The sequence below is a fragment of the Orcinus orca genome, chromosome 11, assembly GCF_937001465.1.
Source record: "Orcinus orca chromosome 11, mOrcOrc1.1, whole genome shotgun sequence".
Classification (NCBI taxonomy): domain Eukaryota; kingdom Metazoa; phylum Chordata; class Mammalia; order Artiodactyla; family Delphinidae; genus Orcinus; species Orcinus orca.
Genome location: NC_064569.1, coordinates 1160451 through 1180943, shown reverse-complemented (window position 1 = coordinate 1180943; position 20493 = coordinate 1160451). Strand labels below are relative to the sequence as shown.

The following is a 20493-nucleotide window of genomic DNA, read 5'->3' as shown; positions in this document are numbered from 1 at the left end:
ATGGGGACTACTGCTCGTTTTGCCTGCCCCTCCCAGATGTGAGGCTGCCGGAGGGGGCGTCTCCAGACCTGTTGGCACACTCAGCACTAGACAGAGAGCCTGGTGTGGAGCATGTCTTCAGATGCAGGGACACCGTTCACTTGTGGACACCCCCCCCACACACACACACTGTCACGTGACCACGGAGGGGTGAGCTGATTGGACCGGTCAGGAGGGCCCCACACACCCAAGTCATGCCTGCAGTTTTCTGTGCTGCTCTCAGGAGACCAGGCAGTGGTCACATACCAACAACCAGCATGTTTCCCAGTTTAAACTTTGTCGTCTCTGTCCCTCCCACCTGGCCTCCTTTCAGCTTTTTTGTTTATCACTTAGCGATCCCATAATCTTTTGTTGGGGGGCGGGAGACGCAGGATTAAAACTTGTTACCTAAAATTTCCTGTCCTTTGCCCTCTACCTACAGTTAGTTGCAAATCTCATTGACTCTGCTCCTGAAACGCTCCCGTTTCACCCCATCCTTTCCATTTCACTGACGTCCTCCTGGTTTTGGCCCCTTGGCGTCTTCCCTGGGCTGGGCTTGGGACCTTCTCACCCTGGGTCTCTCTTACCTTGTGTCCTGCAAACCGCGCCCAAATTAACCCTCCAGCCTTGACTGTTGCTTCTCTACCCACATTTCACTGGCTCCACATAAAATAATTTCCAGCCAGTCCAGTGGTGAGCAGGGAGTAGGGTTGCTTAACCTCAGGGGTCTAGAGCTCTACCGTCTGAAGTAGCTTTGGCATAACTTGTCTGATGAAGTCTCCTGTTTCAGTTAAAAAAATCTTTCGAAACAACAAGCAACAACGATGAAAACAAAACGATCAGCGTAAACCCGGCTTTCTAGGAAGCTGTGCCACGTCCATGTGCCGTGGGGCCCGAGGGGCACAGTCTCTGCGATGACGTCCATACGCCGACCTGGGTCTGAGGCTTGTAGGGGCCGCAGGGCCCTGCTCATCCAGCACCAGCTTTGTGGACGTGTTGCGAAGCTTCCATCTCTTCAGTGCTCAGGAATTATTTGTGTATCGTGGGGGCTTTCTTGTGGGAGAAGATCCATGAAAGTTCTGAGCCTTTTTAAAAATTTCTGGAGCCAGTTTTGGTAATGTATACCTTTTTAGAAAATCAATTTCTTGTAGGTTTACACATTTATTGCTTTGATTAGTATTTTGCAGTAATCTAATATTCTAGGGTAGCAGTCCTATCTGAGGGGAGCTATGTGGTTTCCTTTCTGTTGTTCCCCAGCATCACAGCCAGTGACAGCCATGTTGTGGGCTGCCGAGAGGAAGGTGTGTCTGCAGCGAAGCCGCGGTGCAGAGCTGCCGGCCACGGGGAGGACGTTGGGGTAGCACTTCGGGGATCCTCAGCGGTAACCCGCTTGGGCTGATGTATACCGCACGGTTTGAACTGGCCCGGGCAGCCTTTGGGATTACATTAATTTATATCACGTTAGAAAGCATCAGCGGCCAGAGCCAGGGAGGCCTTCTGGAGGCTGAGCCCGCTCCCCAGGCGGTCTCATGGAGAGCAGCTGGGATGGTCCTCGGAGGGCCTGCTGTGCATCTCCTTTGTGTGAGTGCAGTTCTGGGGCCCACGCAGAAGCCCCCGCCTTTGACTGTGACCCCTACTGCCTTGCAGTTGGTTCCTGTGCAGGTGAGAAAGATTCGTAACCTTCTGAAATCAAATACAGCACATATGGCTGTTTTCCTTAGCCCTTTTTCCCTCCTTAGGTACACTCAGCAGGATCTTTGTGCCCGGAGGGTGCAGCTCTGTGATCTTCATCCTTCCTTGGAAGTTGAAGGAAAGAAAGTTGTTCTCTCTTTACCACCTTCTTTCGCAAAAGATTAAAGAAGACTTGTACGGCGCTCAGGAGCAGATCAAACAGTAGAAAGTCCCTGCAGTGACATTTGAGAACAGGTGCTAAGTGGTGGCCGTGCGTCGAAGGAGTTAGTTGTGTTCCCTGTGCTGCACTTGGCTGTCTCTTCTGGACATTCTCCCTGTTTGTGGCGAAGAGTTTCCACGACATAGGCTAAGGGCCCCCTTTCCCTCCCTGGCTCACCCTGGGGTTCTTTTCCCAGCAGCCACCGCTGGGTCCCGAGGGCAGGGCCGTGTGCCGGTGCTGAACAGGCCCGTCCCTAATGAGCTGTGCCGCCAGCTGCACAGAGGGCGAGCCCTGTTCTCCCTCCGGCCCCTCTGAAGAGCGGGAGCCCAGGAGCCCTTCTCGTGTCCCTTCTCGGCTGATTTGCTGATCACCACCACCCCCCGCCCCCGCCCCAGAGCATCTTGGCAAAGTTCAGATTTCTGTCCTCACAGCTCAGTGCCCACAGTGAAAAGGAAATACAAAAGGGGAGGAGGAAAGTGGGGGTGGGGCGCTTGAAGGGTGTTTATTTCTCGTTGCCTTAGCCTAAGCCTCAGGCTCCCGGCTGAAGGCGTATGTGGTAAGGCTTTGAATAACTGGATCTGGAGATGGTTTTATTGGCTCATGCACACAGGCCGTGTATTAAGAGTTTGAATTTCTGTTGTTCAGAAACCTGAATTTTGAAAAGACCGCTTTCTATCTCTTCAGTCTGCTTTTTTCTACACACCACCACTTAAGGAAGATGAGATAATTGCTGTGCTCACATGCTATAGAGCATTTGCTGTGTGCCAGGCTGGTCTGGCTTTTATAAGCATTGCCTCATTTAAATCATCACAACAACCCCTGCACAGGGGAACTTTTAATGTGATAAAGTTTTTTCTTCCTATAATAAATTGTGGTAAAAGACACAAAATTTAGCATCGTTTTAAGTGCACAATTCAGGAGTGTTAAGTATATTCACATTGTTCTGAATCAGCTCCAAAACGTTTTCACCTTGCAAATCTGAAACTCTATCCATTGAAGTGAAAACATTTTAACCGATAAGCCGGCACTTTTTTTTGTTCAGCGGGATTGAAATTGCTCTCCTGTTTCTCCTCTGCTGTCTCTCTGTAACATTAGGCCGAGGGCCGTGAGTGCCGAGGCTGCGCCCGGTGCCCTGGTCACCATGTGGCAGCTGCAGGGGAGGACAGCGGGCTGTCCAGAGGCAGTGCCTTCTTCCTCGGACTGCCCACCACTTGTGTGGGTCAAGCCCTGCCGAGCTAGAGGGAAAAGTGCACCTCACAAGTTACCAGGGGCCTGCATCTATTTTGGTTTGTTTTCTAGGTAGCTTCTGATTTATGAAGCATAATATCATAGAAATACATATGAAAAGCAATTGTATATTTTGTGAGTTACTGTTTGTGAGTCACCGTATCCCATGGGTGAAATGGGAGGCAGGGGGTGGGATTGCATTCATGATATCAGAGCCCTTCTCAGTACTCATTTGAGAGACATTTCAAGCCTGTCCAGTTGCCCTTGGAAGAGCTGATTCAGCATCCCCGATGCACAGCCTCGTATGTAACCGCCTTCCCAGTGGCTACCTAGATTATGGTTGTGCCAGAAAGGCAAGCCCAGGTTCACTGGGGATAGGTTTTCACCAGTGCCATTTAGACTCTCTGCCAGAGTTGGACAGAACAGATCATTTAATAATTTTTTCAAATGTAGATAGGGGTGTTAGTCTTCACTTTCTGCTGATAATGTTAAGAAAACAATGGTTGGGGACTTCCCTGGTGGCGCAGTGGAAGGGACTCTGCACGCCCAATGCAGGGGGCCTCAGTTCGATCCCTGGTTAGGGAACTAGATCCCACATGCATGCCGCAATTAAGACCCGGCACAACCAAATAAACAAACAAATATTAAAAAAGAAAACAGTGGTTGAATCACCAATGAAGCCTGGGTTCTGAGGCCAGCAGAAGGTACAGTGCAACAGTTTTTTCTTTCCTTTTTTAAACCTCAGATTCACAGGTTGTATTTCATAATTCTTGGTTCATGACACATTCCCATCATTGGTTTGTGGATGTTTTCCTTCCGGTTCTAGTGTCAGTAATTCTGGCTAATCTATTGAACGAGGTGGCCTGGGACTTTGTGCTTCAAGGGTCCAGCCTCTTCTCTTACTGCGGTTTCCTTTGGGGTCTTGCCCAGTGTGACTGGGCTTCAGTAGGAGCCTGAATCTTCCCTTGCTCTGTCCCTCCTGTGCTCCTGTTGGGCTCTGGATGTGCGTGTCTCCCCTCCTGCTGTCTGTCTCGTTCAGCTAAGTCCCTCAGAGTCTCCTCTGGGCTGTTGCTCGAGCCGCAGTGGCCTCATCTCCACCCTCTGCCGCAGCAGCCGGGCGGGTCCCACCCTCTCCACGGCAGGCCGGGCCCACCTGCCCCGTGTGCAGCCCCACCCCGGGTGTTGGGCCCCTGGAGCAGTGCCCGTCCCTCCCACAGCACCGGTTCTATGCCCAGCGGTGCTGTGTCCCGTCTACTCCCCCCGCTGACTCCAGCTCCCCAGGGCTCGGGAAGTGCTGGGTGCCCCGGAAATGTTTGTTGAATAAATGAATTCTGACCAAATATAGTTCAAATCCTTGTTATGTTTGGTCGGTAGAATGTAGAAAAGAGCTCTGCCCAAAGGAATTAGTAAGCTAATAGAAGAATAAGAGCCATTGTAATAGACATGCTCATCGTTACCCAATTTGTATGTAGGGCAGGCACAAGGTTTTCACGCTGGGCCTTGTCTTTGAATTCTGAGTTTCGCTCACCTGGGCTTTCAAGACGTCTATGCCCTTTCCTTCTCAGGGTAGTTTGTATTTTGTTTGCTTCTATCAGTTGGTGTGTTTAGCAGTTTTTTGTCATGTGAAGTTTTCGGAGTGCGTGTTTACAAACTTAGAAACTTTTAAACATAGAATAATAAACGGAACAATTAAAATAGCTTTAAAAAGACCGTTACCATTTTTACAGCAGAAGTGGATCCCCACCTCTTGTGTACACTGCCCGGTACTTGGTGTGGGCAGAACAGAAGCTGCATATTTGGCACACCTCATGCTTTCCAAACCACTCATAAGACCCTCGCAGTTTTGGTTATGAGCCGACCACACCACAAGCGTAGTGGACCCTTGGGAAATGACTTGCATGGTGGGTGGACGGCATCCTGGTGGACCAGACGTGGGCCCTCTCTGCATCCCGGGAGCTGGTGATTGGGGCATGTTCCATCATCTCAGGAAACACTGGTTCACTGTGGGAACTTGAGAAGGGAATAGAATCTCCCAAAATTCCACGCTGTCACCTTTTGTCCCTGTAGCTCTTCAACGAACCTTTGTTCAGGGTATGTGCAAAGTCAAGCTAAATCTTTGGCATCTCTGCCTAAACCCCAAGGACAGCACGTGCACCTCCCCTGGGATTAGCCCCTTAGCACGGCATCGCCTCACTTCCCTTCAGGTGATGTCAGCTCGGCCTTGGCGCTGGCAGCCCCTCCCCGGGCCTGTGGGGACCACAGATTGCTCACTTCCTAGTGCCGCTTCTCAAGGTAGCGTGGCTCTGGAAAGCTGTTGCGGTTGGCTTGCCTGCTGAAACTCTTCAGTAAATGAATACTTTCTGAGTAATTACGTATTGGCTCCTTTACACTCTTGCAAAGTAATAGAAAGCAAAACAGTATATTAATATAAGTTAAGCTCTTTTATGACTGTGCTGCATTGACTTGTAAAAAGAGGTGTCTGTGTGTGCAGGTGAAAGGAATGGAGCTTGGTAAGGAGCAGTGGGGGAGTAAACTCTTGGAAAACCAAAAAGGAGGGCAGTTGGCCCGTGACGGTGACGGCAGTGGTGGTGTGGTGGCGACCTGGAAGGGATGAGCTGCTGGCTGTTAGGAAATCTGCATCCGTGTCTGAGCTCTCAATCCCTCTCCCTTCTCCTCCTCAGGAGTTAGAAGCAGCTCTTCACAGAGATGACGTGGAGTTTATCAGTGACCTGATCGCCTGCCTACTTCAGGGCTGCTATCAGCGAAGGGATATCACGTGAGTAACCCCAATCTTACCGTTTCTGGCGGAGGGAAGGAATTAACCAGTCCTAGTGATGTTTCGTGTCTCCTGGAATAAACCAGAGCAGATCACCGGCCAAGACGTAACAGCATTTACACACGGTTCCCAGGTCCCGTGTTTGGCTCCTTCTGCAGCTGAGTTTTCATTTTATTGTAATTCTTGACTTTATTTCACTCTCAGAAATCTATATCCCTTACTGTTGGGTCCACCAGCTACCATATTCAAGTGTGGAATGTGTTCTCTCAATGTAGGGCTTTCTTTCTGATCTTTGTTTTCAGTATTGGTAAAATGATGCCTAACAAATTGAAACTAGATTTTTACCGTATTTCTGCCCCTGGGGTATGTATCTTCTGTTCATGTGAACAGTGGCATCATTTCTCTTTTTTTAAAGACACATTTATTCAGTGTCATGATCAGACTATTACATTTAGCAGTCAACAGCATGGGTGCAAAAAAAAAAAAAACCTACATTAAAACCCTTTGCTGGAATGCTTTACACTTTCTACAGAACAGAACTAAAATAACCTGTTATACAATTAGTCACAAATAACAGTCCTTGAGTTTTTTTGCCCATACACATGAGTATTGTCTAAAACATGTCTTCTTTGTAGCAGCTAGGCCCTGCCACCACTGTGCTTGGCTGAGTTCACAGATCTGTTGTAACCTGTAGCTTCCCTGTCACTTCTCTGGCTCTCCTCTCCTGCTAAGCTTTGTTTCCTGGCAGTAATCAAAACCTTCTGCCACTGCCACAGCTACTGCTGCTGCTGGAACCACCACAGCCACCTTGGTTTCGGGGTTTGGCAGACTATTGACCTCCACCACCCTAGGGGCCAGAACTTCTGCCTCCAAAGTTTCCTCCTTTCATGGGTCCAAAATTTGAAGATTGATTATTGTAACTGCCAAAATCATTGAAGCTTCCACCACCTCCAAAATTGCTTCCATCATTACCAAACCCATTATAGCCATCCCCACTGCCACCATATCCACTGCCACCATATCCCCCGCCACCGCAGCTGCCACCAAAGCCACCTCGACCACTGAAGTCTCCTCCACGACCAAAGTTGTCATTCCCACCAAAACCCCCCTCCACGACCACCACCAAAGTTTCCAGAACCACTTCGGCCTCTTTGGCTGGATGAGGCACTAGCCATCTCTTGCTCAGATAGGGCTTTCCTTACTTCACAGTTGTGGCCATTCACAGTGTGGTATTTCTGAATGACAGTCTTGTCTACAGAGTCATGGTCATCAAAGGTTACGAAAGCAAAGCCTCACTTCTTGCCACTGCCTCGATCAGTCATGATTTTAATCACTTCAGTTTTCCCATACTGTTCAAAATAATCTCTTAGATGATGTTCTTCAGTGTCTTCTTTAATGCCACCAACAAAAATCTTTTTCACACTTAAGTGGGCACCAGGTCTTTGAGAATCTTCTCTTGAGACAGCCCTCTTGGGTTCCACAACTCTCCCATCCACCTCGTGTGGCCTTGTTTTCATGGCCGCACCCACATCCTCCACAGTGGCGTGTGTGACAACCCTGAAGCCTCTGGAGTGCCTGGTGCTTGGATCTCTCGTCGCCACACAGTCTGTGCGCACTCCCCGCCGCTCAGGATGCCTCCTCAGGCTCGCGTCGCTTGTTTCAAGGCTCAAACCTCCGACGAAGAGCTTCTGCAGCTGTGCAGCTCTTTGGGAGACCCTGACTTAGACGTGACGGCAGTGCGGGGCGGGGAGACGTCAACGATGCTTACTCGGCTGCGTCCACGGGCAGAAAGGAGTAATCTACCGAACGTATCTCTAGCATCATTTCTAGCGTGGAGCTTCTGGGCCCCCGCACGCCATAGCTGCCAAGTACACAGCTGTCTGGTGCATTGAGGTGTAGACATTTGGAGCAAGATTTCATCTCTGTCAGCAAATAAAGGGTCTTCCCGATAAGGCCTCATCCCTTGTTTTGATAGAGTTGATAGACGTTCTCTTGCTACTACGTTTCCACACAGTTGGACTGTGAGGCCAGCTCCCGGGAAGCTGAGACAGGACGGGGCTCCCCGTGCAGGCAGGAGGCTGGGGTGCCACGGTTTAAAAAAAAGACGGTGTCTGAAATATTTCTCTGCTAGTAGATCCACTCCTGGACGCTTGTCAGGGCTGGGGGTAGACGTGTGGTAACAAGGTGAATGAGGGGTTGACGAGCTGCTCCTGCATTGAGCGCGGAGCTCCGCGTTCGCGCGCGCGCGCGTCTGTGTGTGTGTGTGAGCGATCATCCCTCTTCCTTTCTGTGTGTGTACTTCTGCCTGTTTCATGCTGTAGTCGTCGTCTCCTGCATTCTCCACGAGTGTACTGACTGTCCCCAGGGCGTCTAGGCTGTTGTGCTAAACAAAGAGTAGAAAGAAATCTGCCATCTTACCACTTAAACACCATGACAAGGGGTTTAGTATGTTTTCTCCCATTTTCTTTTTGAGATGTAACTTGGGAGTCTGTGTGGTTTTTAAGCAGTTGTAGTCATACTCTGTATATAATTTCACTTTTTCATATCTTCCATTTTTTTCCTCACAATGATAATTTTTCTTATAACCACTTTTTTCTTTAAATGGGATTGTCAAATACTCCGATTTAATAGATGGACGTTTGTGCCCAGCTTTTAACTGTTATAAACATGTTATATTACATAGCCTTGGACATAAAAGTTTGCACACCTTAGTGAATCATACTCTTAAATTTCTGCAAGTATAGTCACTCCGTAAAAAGAAATGCCCACTTAAGATTCAAAAAATAAATTTCCAGGCCGCTCACCCCAGGGGTTGCTCCATTTCACCCATGACCATCAGTGTCCGAGGGGGTCTGTTTGCCTCACCTCGCTCTGGCCAGGGTGCTGGAGGGCAGATGCCCTCGGGACCCTCGGTCCTGGGCCCCACTGCAGAGTGTGTGCAGTTGCCATGGCAAGCGCTGTGACATCCACAGAGCACGTAGCCTGTGTGAGAAGGGGCCGTGGATCGAGCTGTCATGGGGTGCTTCCTGAGCCAGTGCCCTTATATTACAGAGCCCATTAAGAGGGTGAGTGGAGGAAGGACGGACCCCCCCCCCCGAAATTGCAGGTAGGAAGGTGGGTGTCTGGGGTTCGACACCCTGGAGCAGAGGCTAGGGGTTGCAGAGCAGAAGGTCCCATGTGTTTCAGAGATGTGATTCATTTGAGCTGCAAAGTCCAAAGTCTTATTAGCCCCTGAGTGTTAAATTTTGGTTCGTCGCCAGCATCTAAAATGCGACTTCATGTTGAAACCCAGTTTGTAGCTTTTAGAAAGCATCTAAGACACTGATCAGCTGGAGGGAAAACAGGGCCCCAGCCTGCCTGGTGGCTCTCGACACAGAGGCTGGTTGTCACACTGCATCTGTGGGGCTTGCTTGGCCCACCTGCTCGCCTTCTTTCCCTGCTGTCTCCGACAAGCACAGCCATTCGAGGAATCCTGTGGCCACAGCACAACAGGAGTAGGAGCCTAGTAGGCCTTGTAGGCTGAGCAGCGAGTTCGGGGGTGTGATCCTGAGGGCAGGGAGGGCGGGGGACCAGGAAGGGGCGAGTGAGTAGATCAGGCCTGAGGGCAGAGGCGAGCCCATCATGAAGGCCTGTTAGGGGGTGAACGTGATGACCTGGAGTCTCCTGCCTGACAGGCTGTCTCTCCAGCCTTACTGCGCACATTCGTGGTTTGTGGACTTGAATTTCCTGTTACATACTTAGGCCGTGTCTTCCATGGGTGTGTTGGTTGATGATCAAGCACAAGAAACGCCCATTTAAAATTTGCGGGGCAGGTGTCGCACGCCTGCCTTCTGTGTGATGGTGGAGATGGGGGCCAGGCTGCGGTTGAAGGTCTGAATAGCTAGAGTTGGCTCATACCATCTATGGAGTAGAGCTTCCCTTCCCTGTTGGCATGTGGTGTCTATTTGACATTTCACCAGGTTTTTGACACGTGAGAATCCACTCGGCTCTTCCTGGCTGTACCTGCCAGTCTCTTTTGGCTCTGATACCATTGCTCTTAACTAATCCTGCTTGTTAGTTCTTCCAGAAAGTGATACAATCTTGTCATATTCCATAAGGAATCTCCTTATTTTGATTAAAGTCCTTATGTTGTGGGACTCCCCTGGTGGCACAGTGGTTAAGAATCTGCTTGCCGGGCTTCCCTGGTGGCAGTGTCCGCCTGCTGATGCAAGGGACACGGGTTCGTGCCCCGGTCCGGGAAGATCCCACATGCTGCGGAGCAACTAAGCCCTTGCACCACAACTACTGAAGCCCACAGGCCTAGAGCCCGTGCTCCACAAGAGAAGCCTCCGCGATGAGAAGCCCGCGCACTGCAACGAAGACCCAACAAAGCCAAAAATAAATAAATAAATACATTTAAAAAAAAAAAGTCCTGATGTCGCTCAGTAAAAAGTTGTAGCTTTGTTCATGTAGGTCAGATCCGTTCCTGGGTTACTGTAACTTGTGTTGCTGCTAAGAGTTGAGTGATACTCACACACCGTACAGGTACTTCCGAGTGTAGAACGTGATGTGTCCCTAACATACTCCTGTGTTTGTATCTTGGATCTGCCCAGTTTATTGACCTCGATTTTTTAAAGTTGATTCTCTTGCTGTTCTAGGTTATCATCCCCCTTCCTTTTCGTGTTTGTGCTTCTGCCTGTTTCATGCTGTATTCGTCATCTACTGCTATGTAACAAATTACCCTAAAACTTAGCAGCTTTAAACATCAGTTTCCGTGGGTCAGGAATCTGATGTCCCGGCCATGCTGCTGGGACCGTGGCCACCGCAGGCCCGCCCTCGGGAGGGCCTATGTTTGTTTCCTGTGGCTGCTTAGCGCAGTTCACAGGCCGAAGAGCTGAAACTGCATTTGGTATCGGTCGGTTTTGTGGGTCTGCACGTGGCTTGTCAGGGGCCCCGCTCGGCGTGTCTGGAGGCCTAGCTGGGGAGGGACACAGGGTCCTTCAGGCTGCTGGCAGAGTCTCCCTGGCAGCTGTAGGACCCAGGTCTTTGTTTCCATGCGGCCCTCTCGGCCCCGCTGTGTCTCCTCTCTTGACCTGGCGTGCTCGCGGGAGTACCCTCGCCTGCCCAGTTTTGTGACCAGAAGCGAGCCCCAGATGGGCTGTGCCCCACTTGGGAGAGCCCAGCACATGCTGTGAACCCCAGGGGGCCTGTTGCACATGCTTTTGCTTGTTAATAGTGACTGTCTTCTCCAGAGGAAAACTGCATATTGGTGGGGAGGCTTATGCTGCATCTAATCACGTGTACTTAGTTATTAACAACGTATCATAAGTTCTCTTTTTTCCTAGGCTTTTGGACAAGAACCAGTTGATTTTTGGATAGTCACATGTGGTCCTATATAAATGAATTGTCAACAAGAGGTTTTGATTTTCCCTTTTGTTTCAGTAAATGGCTATAACTAACTTGTTCCTAGTTTAATTTTCTCCCATATTTACCATTAGCCTCCACTATAAATGTACTTACATTGATAATATCTCCCATAGAAAAACAATTAGTTTGAAGATAACGGGTGTTCTACAGGATATTCTTAGCTTAGACGCAGGCTTCTCCCATCACTCATCTACTTTCACTTTGGCACATTTCATTTCCTCAGTCTTCTTGTGAGGCTGTGAAGAAGAGGTAGAGGGAGATCCCCTCAAAGGCTAACCGGGTCCTGTTTTACAGGGAAGGAAACATCCAGAGACTTAGGTAGCTGGTTAGAAGATGAATAATCCCTACAGAGAATTGAGAGATCAGGAGCCCAGATCTTCATCCCTCGTAGAATCTGCAGTTTGAGTCTCTAACTCTGACTCTTTGTTTTCTGTCGTCTTTACATAAAATTAATGATTTTAGCAGTATAAAAAAATAAATTCTGGGCTTCCCTGGTGGTGCAGTGGTTAAGAATCCGCCTGCCAATGCAGGGGACACAGGTTCAATCCCTGGTCGGGCAAGATCCCCCATGCCGTGGAGCACCTAAGCCCGCGTGCCACAATTATTGAGTCTGTGCTCTAGAGCCCGCAAACCACAACTACTGAGCCCACGTGCCACAACTACTGAAGCCCGCGCGCCTAGAGCCCGTGCTCCGCAACAAGAGAAGCCACCGCAATGAGGAGTCCGCGCACCGCAACAAAGAGTAGCCCCCGCTCGCTGCAACTAGAGAAAGCCCGCGCGAAGCGACGAAGACCCGATGCGACCAAAAATAAAAAAAAAAATTAAAAAAAAAAAGTTTTAAAGCATCGCCTAAAGTAGTATAGAGCAGAAACCCAACGCGTTCTTAAGATGGGGTGCCAGGTGGGCTGTTCTGGACAGTTTGCTTTTTCACACGTGTGTAGCTAGAGGTGCAAATAGCATTTAATATTTCAGAATGTGTCTGTCTCATCAGGCTGTGCTGGCTCGTCAGACACCCGCAGACAACCGTGTCACCCTGTCTTCTATGTCTTCCCCCAGCCCTTCTGCTTCTGGGTACGGTGCAGAGCTGCCCGCCCTCCCCAGTGCTGATGGCAGGCCTCTTAACACTAGTTTCTTCCTTATGACACACTGTGTCAGTTACTCCTAAATGATTTCTTTTGAAACGAGAGGTTAATTTATTTTAAAAAAACAAAAAAATGACCCTAGTTAAATAAATGTCATAAAATTTCAGATGCTATTGTAACCGGGAGGAGAGAAGAGTTTTTTCCCCTTCCTTTTACAGGCAGCTGCTTCTGTGACTTTTTTGCTTTTGAAGGAAACTGTGAGTCTCAGATGGACAGAAGCAGAATTAGTGGGGGGCCCGTCAACCCCCTTTGGTGGGGGTATCCTGGTGCCCTCCGAGCTCGTCCCCCTTTCCTGGGGACAGCGGGTGGCAGTGTTGGTCCTGCTGTTCTGTGCTGGGCCAGGGAGGCAAGTGATGGTTCCACCCTTTTTCATATCATACCTGTGAGGTGTCAGAGCATTGCTGAAAACATAATCTGTAAATTGTGTTAAAAACAGCTAAGTATACATGAAATAAAAAAACTTCTGAATGGGCAAGTAAGTTTGGGGTCTGATTGATCCAAGTTGAACTAATTGGTCTGAAGTGAGGCTCAGGCTTCAGCCCTTTAAAAACTTGTTTTTGTCGATATATTATAATACACACAGAAAAGGGCATATTGCTTAATCATACAGCTCAGTGAATTTGTACAAACTGAATACACCTACGCAGTGATCACTCAGACAAGAAAACATCACAGTGAATTTTACTTTTCATTGAAAGGAATTGCCTAAAGTGATTGCTATTCTGTCCCTCCAGTGGTATCCACGTACATTTAGAGTGAATTTGTGCTCGGTATTCTCTGAAGTTTTATTTTCATCCCACCCTAAAGAAAGAGGATTTTGGACAGATGAATGCTTGCCTTTCTTGGTTCTAAGGCTTACCTGTTATGTGGAGCTAAGAAAGTTCCTTAATCTCTTAGTGCGTTACTCGCCTCATCTGTAAAATGGGAATGATAACCATACCTATTACTAAATTTATTGTGAAATTAAATGAGTTCACTCATGACAGCCTTAGAACAGTCTTGAGCTTTTAGTAAATACCAGAAACATCTACGTGTGTGGAGTAGGAAGTGGATATTGACCCAGGCTACTGCCAATGTCTTAAATGTTGCGGTTTGCACGTCTCAGAACTGGGGTTAGCAGAGTTCTGCAAAGGGCCAGAGAATAACCATTTTAGGCTTTGTGTGGGTGACATGGTCTAAACTACTCCCCTCTGCCATCCCAGTGCAAAAGTGGCCAGAGCAGTGCTTCGTGACTGATTGTGGCTGTGTTTTATTAGATTTTCATAATCTGGAATTTGAATTTTATATCATTTTCTCTTGTCATAAAATAGTATTCTTTTGATTTCTTTTTTCTTCCAACCGTTAAAAAAGAATGATTTTCACATTCTTAGCTTACAGGCTAAAGATAGACATTCAGGCCAGCTTTGGCCCATGAGCCATAGTTTGCCCCTGTTTTTAGAAAATTAAATAGGTTCCTATTTCTAATTACACAAACTCGGTCACCATGCTGCTCAAGATAATACATTTCCATCTCCTCAGAAAGTGCCCTTTGCACTAAATCTAACCTCCCCACACCCCCAAAACCCCACTGCATCCCACGCAGTGACCTGATTTTTATTGATGCAGATTGTTTTGCCTTATTCTAGAATTTCGTGTGTGTGTGGCTGGGATCATGCAGTGTGGGTTCTGCGTGTCCAGCTTCTTTGAGGAAGCACAGGGTCTGTGTGATACTGACACTGCTATTTGTATCAGTTCTTCGTTCCTTTTAGGGGAGGGGGTCTGCATTGGATTCCAGTGCAAAAATATATGACAGTTTTTTTGTCTGCTAGTTGGTAGACTTGTATGTTGCCTCCAGTTTGGGGCTGTTGAGAATAGAGCAGCTGTAAACACTTGCACGGATGTTTTCGTGGATGTCTTTTCGTTTCTCTCAGGAATCGCTGGGTCGTGCGTGAGAGCACGATTGACATTGACTTGTTTTCTAAGCAGCGGTGACCTTTATTCTCCTACCGGCAACACATGAACAGTCCAGTTGCTCCATATCTTTCCCGACATCTGTTAATTTTAATTTTACCCAGTTTTTCATTTTACTGATTCTGTTGTGTGTGATGTGGTAACTCATTGTGGGTTTAATGTGCCTTTCCCTGATGACTAGATATATAATGGGCTGTGACTATTTTCTTCTGATGTGTAGCTTGCCTTTCCATTTGTTTGGCACTGTATTTTAAAGAATAGCAAATTTTAATTTTGTTGAAGTCTAATCTATCAGTTTTTTCTAGTATGTTTTTTCCTAAGAAATCGGGACATACCTTAGTGTCAAGATATTTTTTTGAGGTTTTCTCTTAGTTTTAGAGCTTTAGCGCTTTTTGCAGTTGGCATTATGATGCATTTTGAGTTAGTATTCGTGTATGGTATGAAGTAGAAGGTCAATCAGTGTCCATTTTTCCTTACGAATTTCATCTATGTTCAGTCTGTTTCTGGACTCTGCCTTATTCCATTGATCTATATGTCTTATATTTATACAAGTACCAGATTGTCTTGAAATTGGTGAGTTTTCTACCTTTTTATATTTTAGTTTTGCTTTTTTTGACTATTCTGGGTTCTTTGCATACAAATTTAAAAATCAGCTTGTCAACTCCCCCACCCCCCAAAAAAGGCCTGCTACAGAAAATGGACATTTTGAGCAATGTTGAGTTTCCCAGTCCTTGACCATGATATGTATCTCTCCACTTGTTTATCTTCCTTTATTTAAATTTTTTTTTTTTTATTTATTGATTTGGGTGCACTGGGTCTTAGTTGCGGCGTGTGGGATCTAGTTCCCTGACCAGGGATTGAACCCTGGCCCCTGCATTGGGAGTGTGGAGTCTTAACCACTGGACCACCAGGGAAGTCCCTGTTTATCTTCTTTAATTTCAGGAATATTGTATAGTTTCATTGTAAAGATACCGTACACCTTTCCATTTGTGCCTAAGTATTTTATATTTTCCAGCTATTTGTTGCCATTATATGTAAAATACAATTGAGGTTTTTATATTGACCGTGTTACTATAGTCTTCCTGATTTCACTTCTTAGTTTATTGGTCTTGTTGCTGACTGAGGAGTTTCTGTAGTCTGTTTCCGTTCCAGCCTCTATCCCGGCTCTCTGTCCCAAGAGCTTCCTTCTCTTGTCTTATTACTGTGCCAGCCACAACTCCTGTGTTGTTCCTGATCTTGGGGGAAAGTGTTCAGCCTTTCACCCTCAAGTGTGATGAAGTGCTGTCCCTTTTGTCTGTTGCTGAATTCAGTTTGCTGCTGTTTTGTTGAGGATTTCTCCATGTATGTTTATGAAGAATATTGGTCTGTAATTTTATTTTCTTATGAATCTTTGTCAGGTTTTGGCACAAGGGTTGAGAAGTGTTCTCTTCTCTCGTTTCTGAAAGAGTTTGTGTAATTTCTTTTCTTTTTTAAAAAAATTTATTTATTTTATTTATATTTATTTTTGGCTGCGTTGGGTCTTCGTTGCTGTGCGTGGGCTTTCTCTAGTTGCGGCGAGCGGGGGCTGCTCTTCGTTGCAGTACGCAGTCTTCTTGTTGCTGTGGCTTCTCTTGTTGCGGAGCATGGGCTCTAGGTGCACGGGCTTCAGTAGTTGTGGTGCATGGGCTCAGTAGTTGTGGCTCACGGGCTCTAGAGCACAGGCTCAGTCGTTGTGGCGCACGGGCTTAAGTTGCTCTGCGGCATGTGGGATCTTCCCTGACCAGGGATTGAACCCGTTTCCCCTGCATTGGCTGGTGGGTTCCCTGGTACTGCACCACCAGGGAAGTCCGAGTTTGTGTAACTTCTTTCAAACAGTTCACCACTGAAAGCCTTTGGGTTTGTAGTTTTCTTTGTGTGCAAGTTTTTGATTATTATTGATTTGATTTCTTTAATTAAGGCTATTTGAGTGTTTTGTTTCTTTTTAAAAAAATTTTATTGAAGTATAGTGTTGTGTTAATTTCTGCTGTATAGCAAAGTGATTCAGTTTTACATATATACATTCTTTTTCATATTCCTTTCCATGACAGTTTATCACAGGATATAGAATATAGTTCCCTGTGCTATACAGTAAGACCTTGTTGTTTATCCATTCTAAATGTAATAGTTTCCATCTATCAACCCCAAATTCCCAGTCCATCCCTCTCCCCCTGCCCATAGCAACCAGTAGTCCGACCTCTATATCTGTGATTCTGTTTCTGCTTTGTAAATAGGTTCATTTGTGTCATATTTTAGATTCCACATATAAGTGATATCATACGGTATTTGTCTCTCTTTCTGACTTTGCTTGATATGATAATCTCTTGGTCCATCCATGTTGCGGCAGATGGCATTATTTCACCCTCTTTTTATGGTTGAGTGATATTCCATTGTATATATGTACCATGTCTTTTTTATCCATTCATTCATCTTTCAATGGGTGAAGGTTGCTTCTATGTCTTGGCTGTTGTCAATAGTGCTGCTATAAACATAGGGGTGCATTTATCTTTTCAAATTACAGTTTTGTCTGGATATATACCCAGGAGTGGGATTGCTGGATCATATGGTAGCTGTTTTTAGTTTTTTGAGGAACCTCCAAAGTGTTCTCCATAGTGGCTGCACCAATTTACATTCCCACCAACAGTGTAGGAGGGTTCCCTTTTCTCCTGAGTGTTCTATTTCTTAAGTCAATTTTGGTAAGTAATTTAGGCATTTTTCAAGGAGTTTGTCTATTTTATTTAAGATTTTACATTTATTTCCATAGTACTATTCATAATATTCTCTTACTATCTGTAGGATCTACAGTGGTTTCTCCACTTTCATTCCTGATGTTGGAATTTGTTCTCTCTCCCTCTATTCTTTCTACAGGTTTATCAACTTTTCAAATGCTTACTAAGGAACCAGCTTTTTTTTTTTTTTTTTTTTTTTTGCAGTATGCGGGCCTCTCGCTGCTGTGGCCTCTGGCGTCGCGGAGCACAGGTTCCGGACGCACAGGCCCAGTGGCCATGGCTCACGGGACCAGCCGCTCCGCGGCATGTGGGATCCTCCTGGACTGGGGCACGAACCCGCGTCCCCTGCATCTGCAGGCGGACTCTCAACCACTGTGCCACCAGGGAAGCCCAAGGAACCAGCTTTTAACTTTACCTACTGTTTGCCTGTTTTCTTTAAAAAAATTTTTTTCTATTTTTGATTTATTATTTTCTTCTATTTACTTTGGCTTTAGCATACTTTTCTTTTTCTTTCTTCTCAAGTTATAATACTTGTTATGAGCCTTTTTTCTTTTCAATACAGGCATTTTAAAGCTGTAAATTTCCTTCTAGGCAGTGCTCGACTGGGCTGTTCAGTCCATTTACATTTAGTGCAGTTACTGGTATGGTTGGTTTCCCACTGTTCTGGGGGTTTTTAAGTGTCCAATTCATTGGTGTTTAATATATTCACAAGGTTGTGTAGTCATCACCAGTGTTGAATTCCAGAACATTTTATCGCCCCCAAAGACCCCTCACACCCATCAGCTGTCACTCCTTGCTTCCTCCAGTCACCAGTCCCACTAACTAATGTGCTTCCTGTCTGTTTTTACTATTCTAGGTACCTCTTATAGGTGGAATGCATACATATAGGTATCCAGCTACTTTCACTTCGCATGTTTTCAGAATTCATCCGTGTTGTAGCGTGAATCACATACTCATTCATTTTATGGCCCCAAAATACTCCGTTGTATAGATACATGTTTTATTTATCTGTTAGTTCATGGACGTTGGTGCTGTTTCAGCTTTTTGGCTGTTACGAATTATGCTGCTGTGTATGAACATTTGTCTACTCGTTTTTGTTTGGAGGTATGTTTTCATTTCTCTTGGGTATATACCTAAGAGTGGAATGGTTGGGTCATATGGTAATTCTGTGTTTAAGTTTTGAGCAGCTTGCCAAACTTTTGCAAAGTTGCTGCACCATTTTACATTCCAACTAGCAGTATATGATGGTTCCCACTCTACGTCCTTGTTAACAAGTGGTCAGCACTTGTTCTTATCTGTCTTTATAATTTTAGCCATCCTGGTGGGTGTGACCTGGTACCCTATTGGGGTTTGATTTGCATTTCCCAAATGACGAATGAGCGTCTTTTCATGTGTTTCCTTCTTTTTTCCTCTCTTTGTCCTTCAGTGCTTTCTTTTGGGTTATTTAAAGATTAATACATGTTGATTTCCAGGTGACTTTTCTTTAAAAATAAATTTATTTATTTTTGGCTGTGTTGGGTCTTCATTGCTGCACGCAGGCTTTCTCTAGTTGCGGCGAGCAGGCTTCTCATTGCAGTGGCTTCTCTTGTTGCGGAGCACAGGCTCTAGGCATGTGGGCTTCAGTAGTTGCAGCACGTGGGCTCAGCAGTTGTGGCATGCAGGCCCTAGAGCATGCAGGCTCAGTAGTTGTGGTACACGGGCTTAGTTGCTCTGCGGCATGTGGGACCTTCTTCCCGGACTAGGGATTGAACCCCTGTCCCCTGAATTGGCAGGCAGATTCTTAACCACTGTGCCACCAGGGAAATCCCCCAGATGACTTTTTAATACTTTTCTTTGTTACTTAACATAAACATTCATATACACAAATAAAATCTATATTATATACATATTTCCCAGTTAAAAAGATATGTTTTGTATCTTAATCATATTTTCCTTTAATTTGAAATTGTCATGATTTTTTACTTATCCTGGCTCTCACATTGATTTCAGGATATATTTCAGGATATGGCAGGCAGTATATAGTCCTATAGAAGAGACATTATTTTAGTTGTTTTGGGCTGAATCTTTTTATGATCTTTAAGAATAAGCACTTCACATTTTCTTATGGAGCTTTTTATTTGTTGCTTCACTTGGAACCAAAATCTTTATCTCAATCCAGTATTTGTGTGTTTATGTGTGTTTTTTTTTTTTTTTTTTTTTTTTTAAAGCTTTTTGCCCGCACTGTGCGGCATGCAGGATCTTAGTGCCCCGACCAGGGATTGAACCCTCCCCCACTGCACTGGAAGTGCGGAGTCTTAACCACTGGACCTCCAGGGAAGTCCCCCAGTACTTGTGTTAAACGTGGCCTAACTGTGAACATGGGTGTTTCATTAGCTGCACCAGTAGCCATAGCAAACGGGAAGATAAAATTTTTCCATTTAGTCTCCACATGGCACCCGTGGTGCCAGGTCTTCCTTGCTCCCTGTGTGTGGGCTGCACATACACTTTCACGTCTCAGAACTGACACAGAGCCTGCCTTCTCCCTTGTGATCTTCTCAGGCAGCTTGTTTCCTCCGTGGTGCAGGGTCCTGCCAGCTCCGCTCGGGCCGCGCTGTCCCTGGGAATGTGGGTCTCACAGTGCAAGCCTGTTCTGTCTGAAGGAGAATAAGCAGTTCTCTGCTGGGGTCCTAAGAGATGCTCACTCTGCGACTGTGGAAAGATAGTTCTGTCTTTTTTTCTCTCTCTTGTGCAAACTATTTTAAGAAATAAAGGGATAATTAGCATTTGGAACTTTTCTCAGACAAGGAGCTCTGACCTGGTTGTGCTCAGAACCTCCAGTTGGTTCCATCTTTTTGTTCCTACATCCTGTTGAAAGGATTAGTGACAACTCAGGAAGAAGTGCCCTGAGCTGAGCTGAGAGATTTACAACGTAGGATCAGTTTGTAGCAGCTGTTGCCACGCACTCTTCCTCTGAGCAGCACACAGGATCACGGCGCTCATTTTTCTGAGGGCGGGAGTGCATGGTCTTACCAGATTCTGAAAGAGTTTTGTGTCCTAGAAAAGATGAAGAACCGCGAAGTACAAAGTATTAACCCTAATTGTTGGCTTACTGAGCCTTTTGGTTTCAAATACCCTTGACCACGCTGCCTTCAAAAAATTTTTCCCTCGAATATCTGACCCTTAAAAGAAAGATACAGATTTTTATGAGGCTTATCTGTATACAAGGCAAAGGAGTGATCTTGAATTGTAAGTCCGTTAGTATCTCTTGGTAAGGTGGTATGGAGATGACTTAAGAAACTTTTAGCAGAAGTGATGTAATTGGAACTGAGTAGGTTAATAGGGCTGTTGGAAAGGAATCTC

General features: G+C 46.2%; 1 protein-coding gene across 6 annotated transcripts in view; it reads left to right on the top strand.

The window, feature by feature from the left end:
- Window positions 1-20493, top strand: part of LOC101276991 (cat eye syndrome critical region protein 2) — a 167304-nt gene that overhangs the window by 84575 nt on the left and 62236 nt on the right. For all 6 annotated transcript variants that reach the window (XM_049694810.1, XM_049694809.1, XM_049694807.1 and 3 more), the window contains exon 2: window positions 5818-5912. In XM_049694810.1, coding sequence (XP_049550767.1) covers window positions 5818-5912 — 95 coding nt within the window. The remainder of the gene's footprint in view (window positions 1-5817; window positions 5913-20493) is intronic.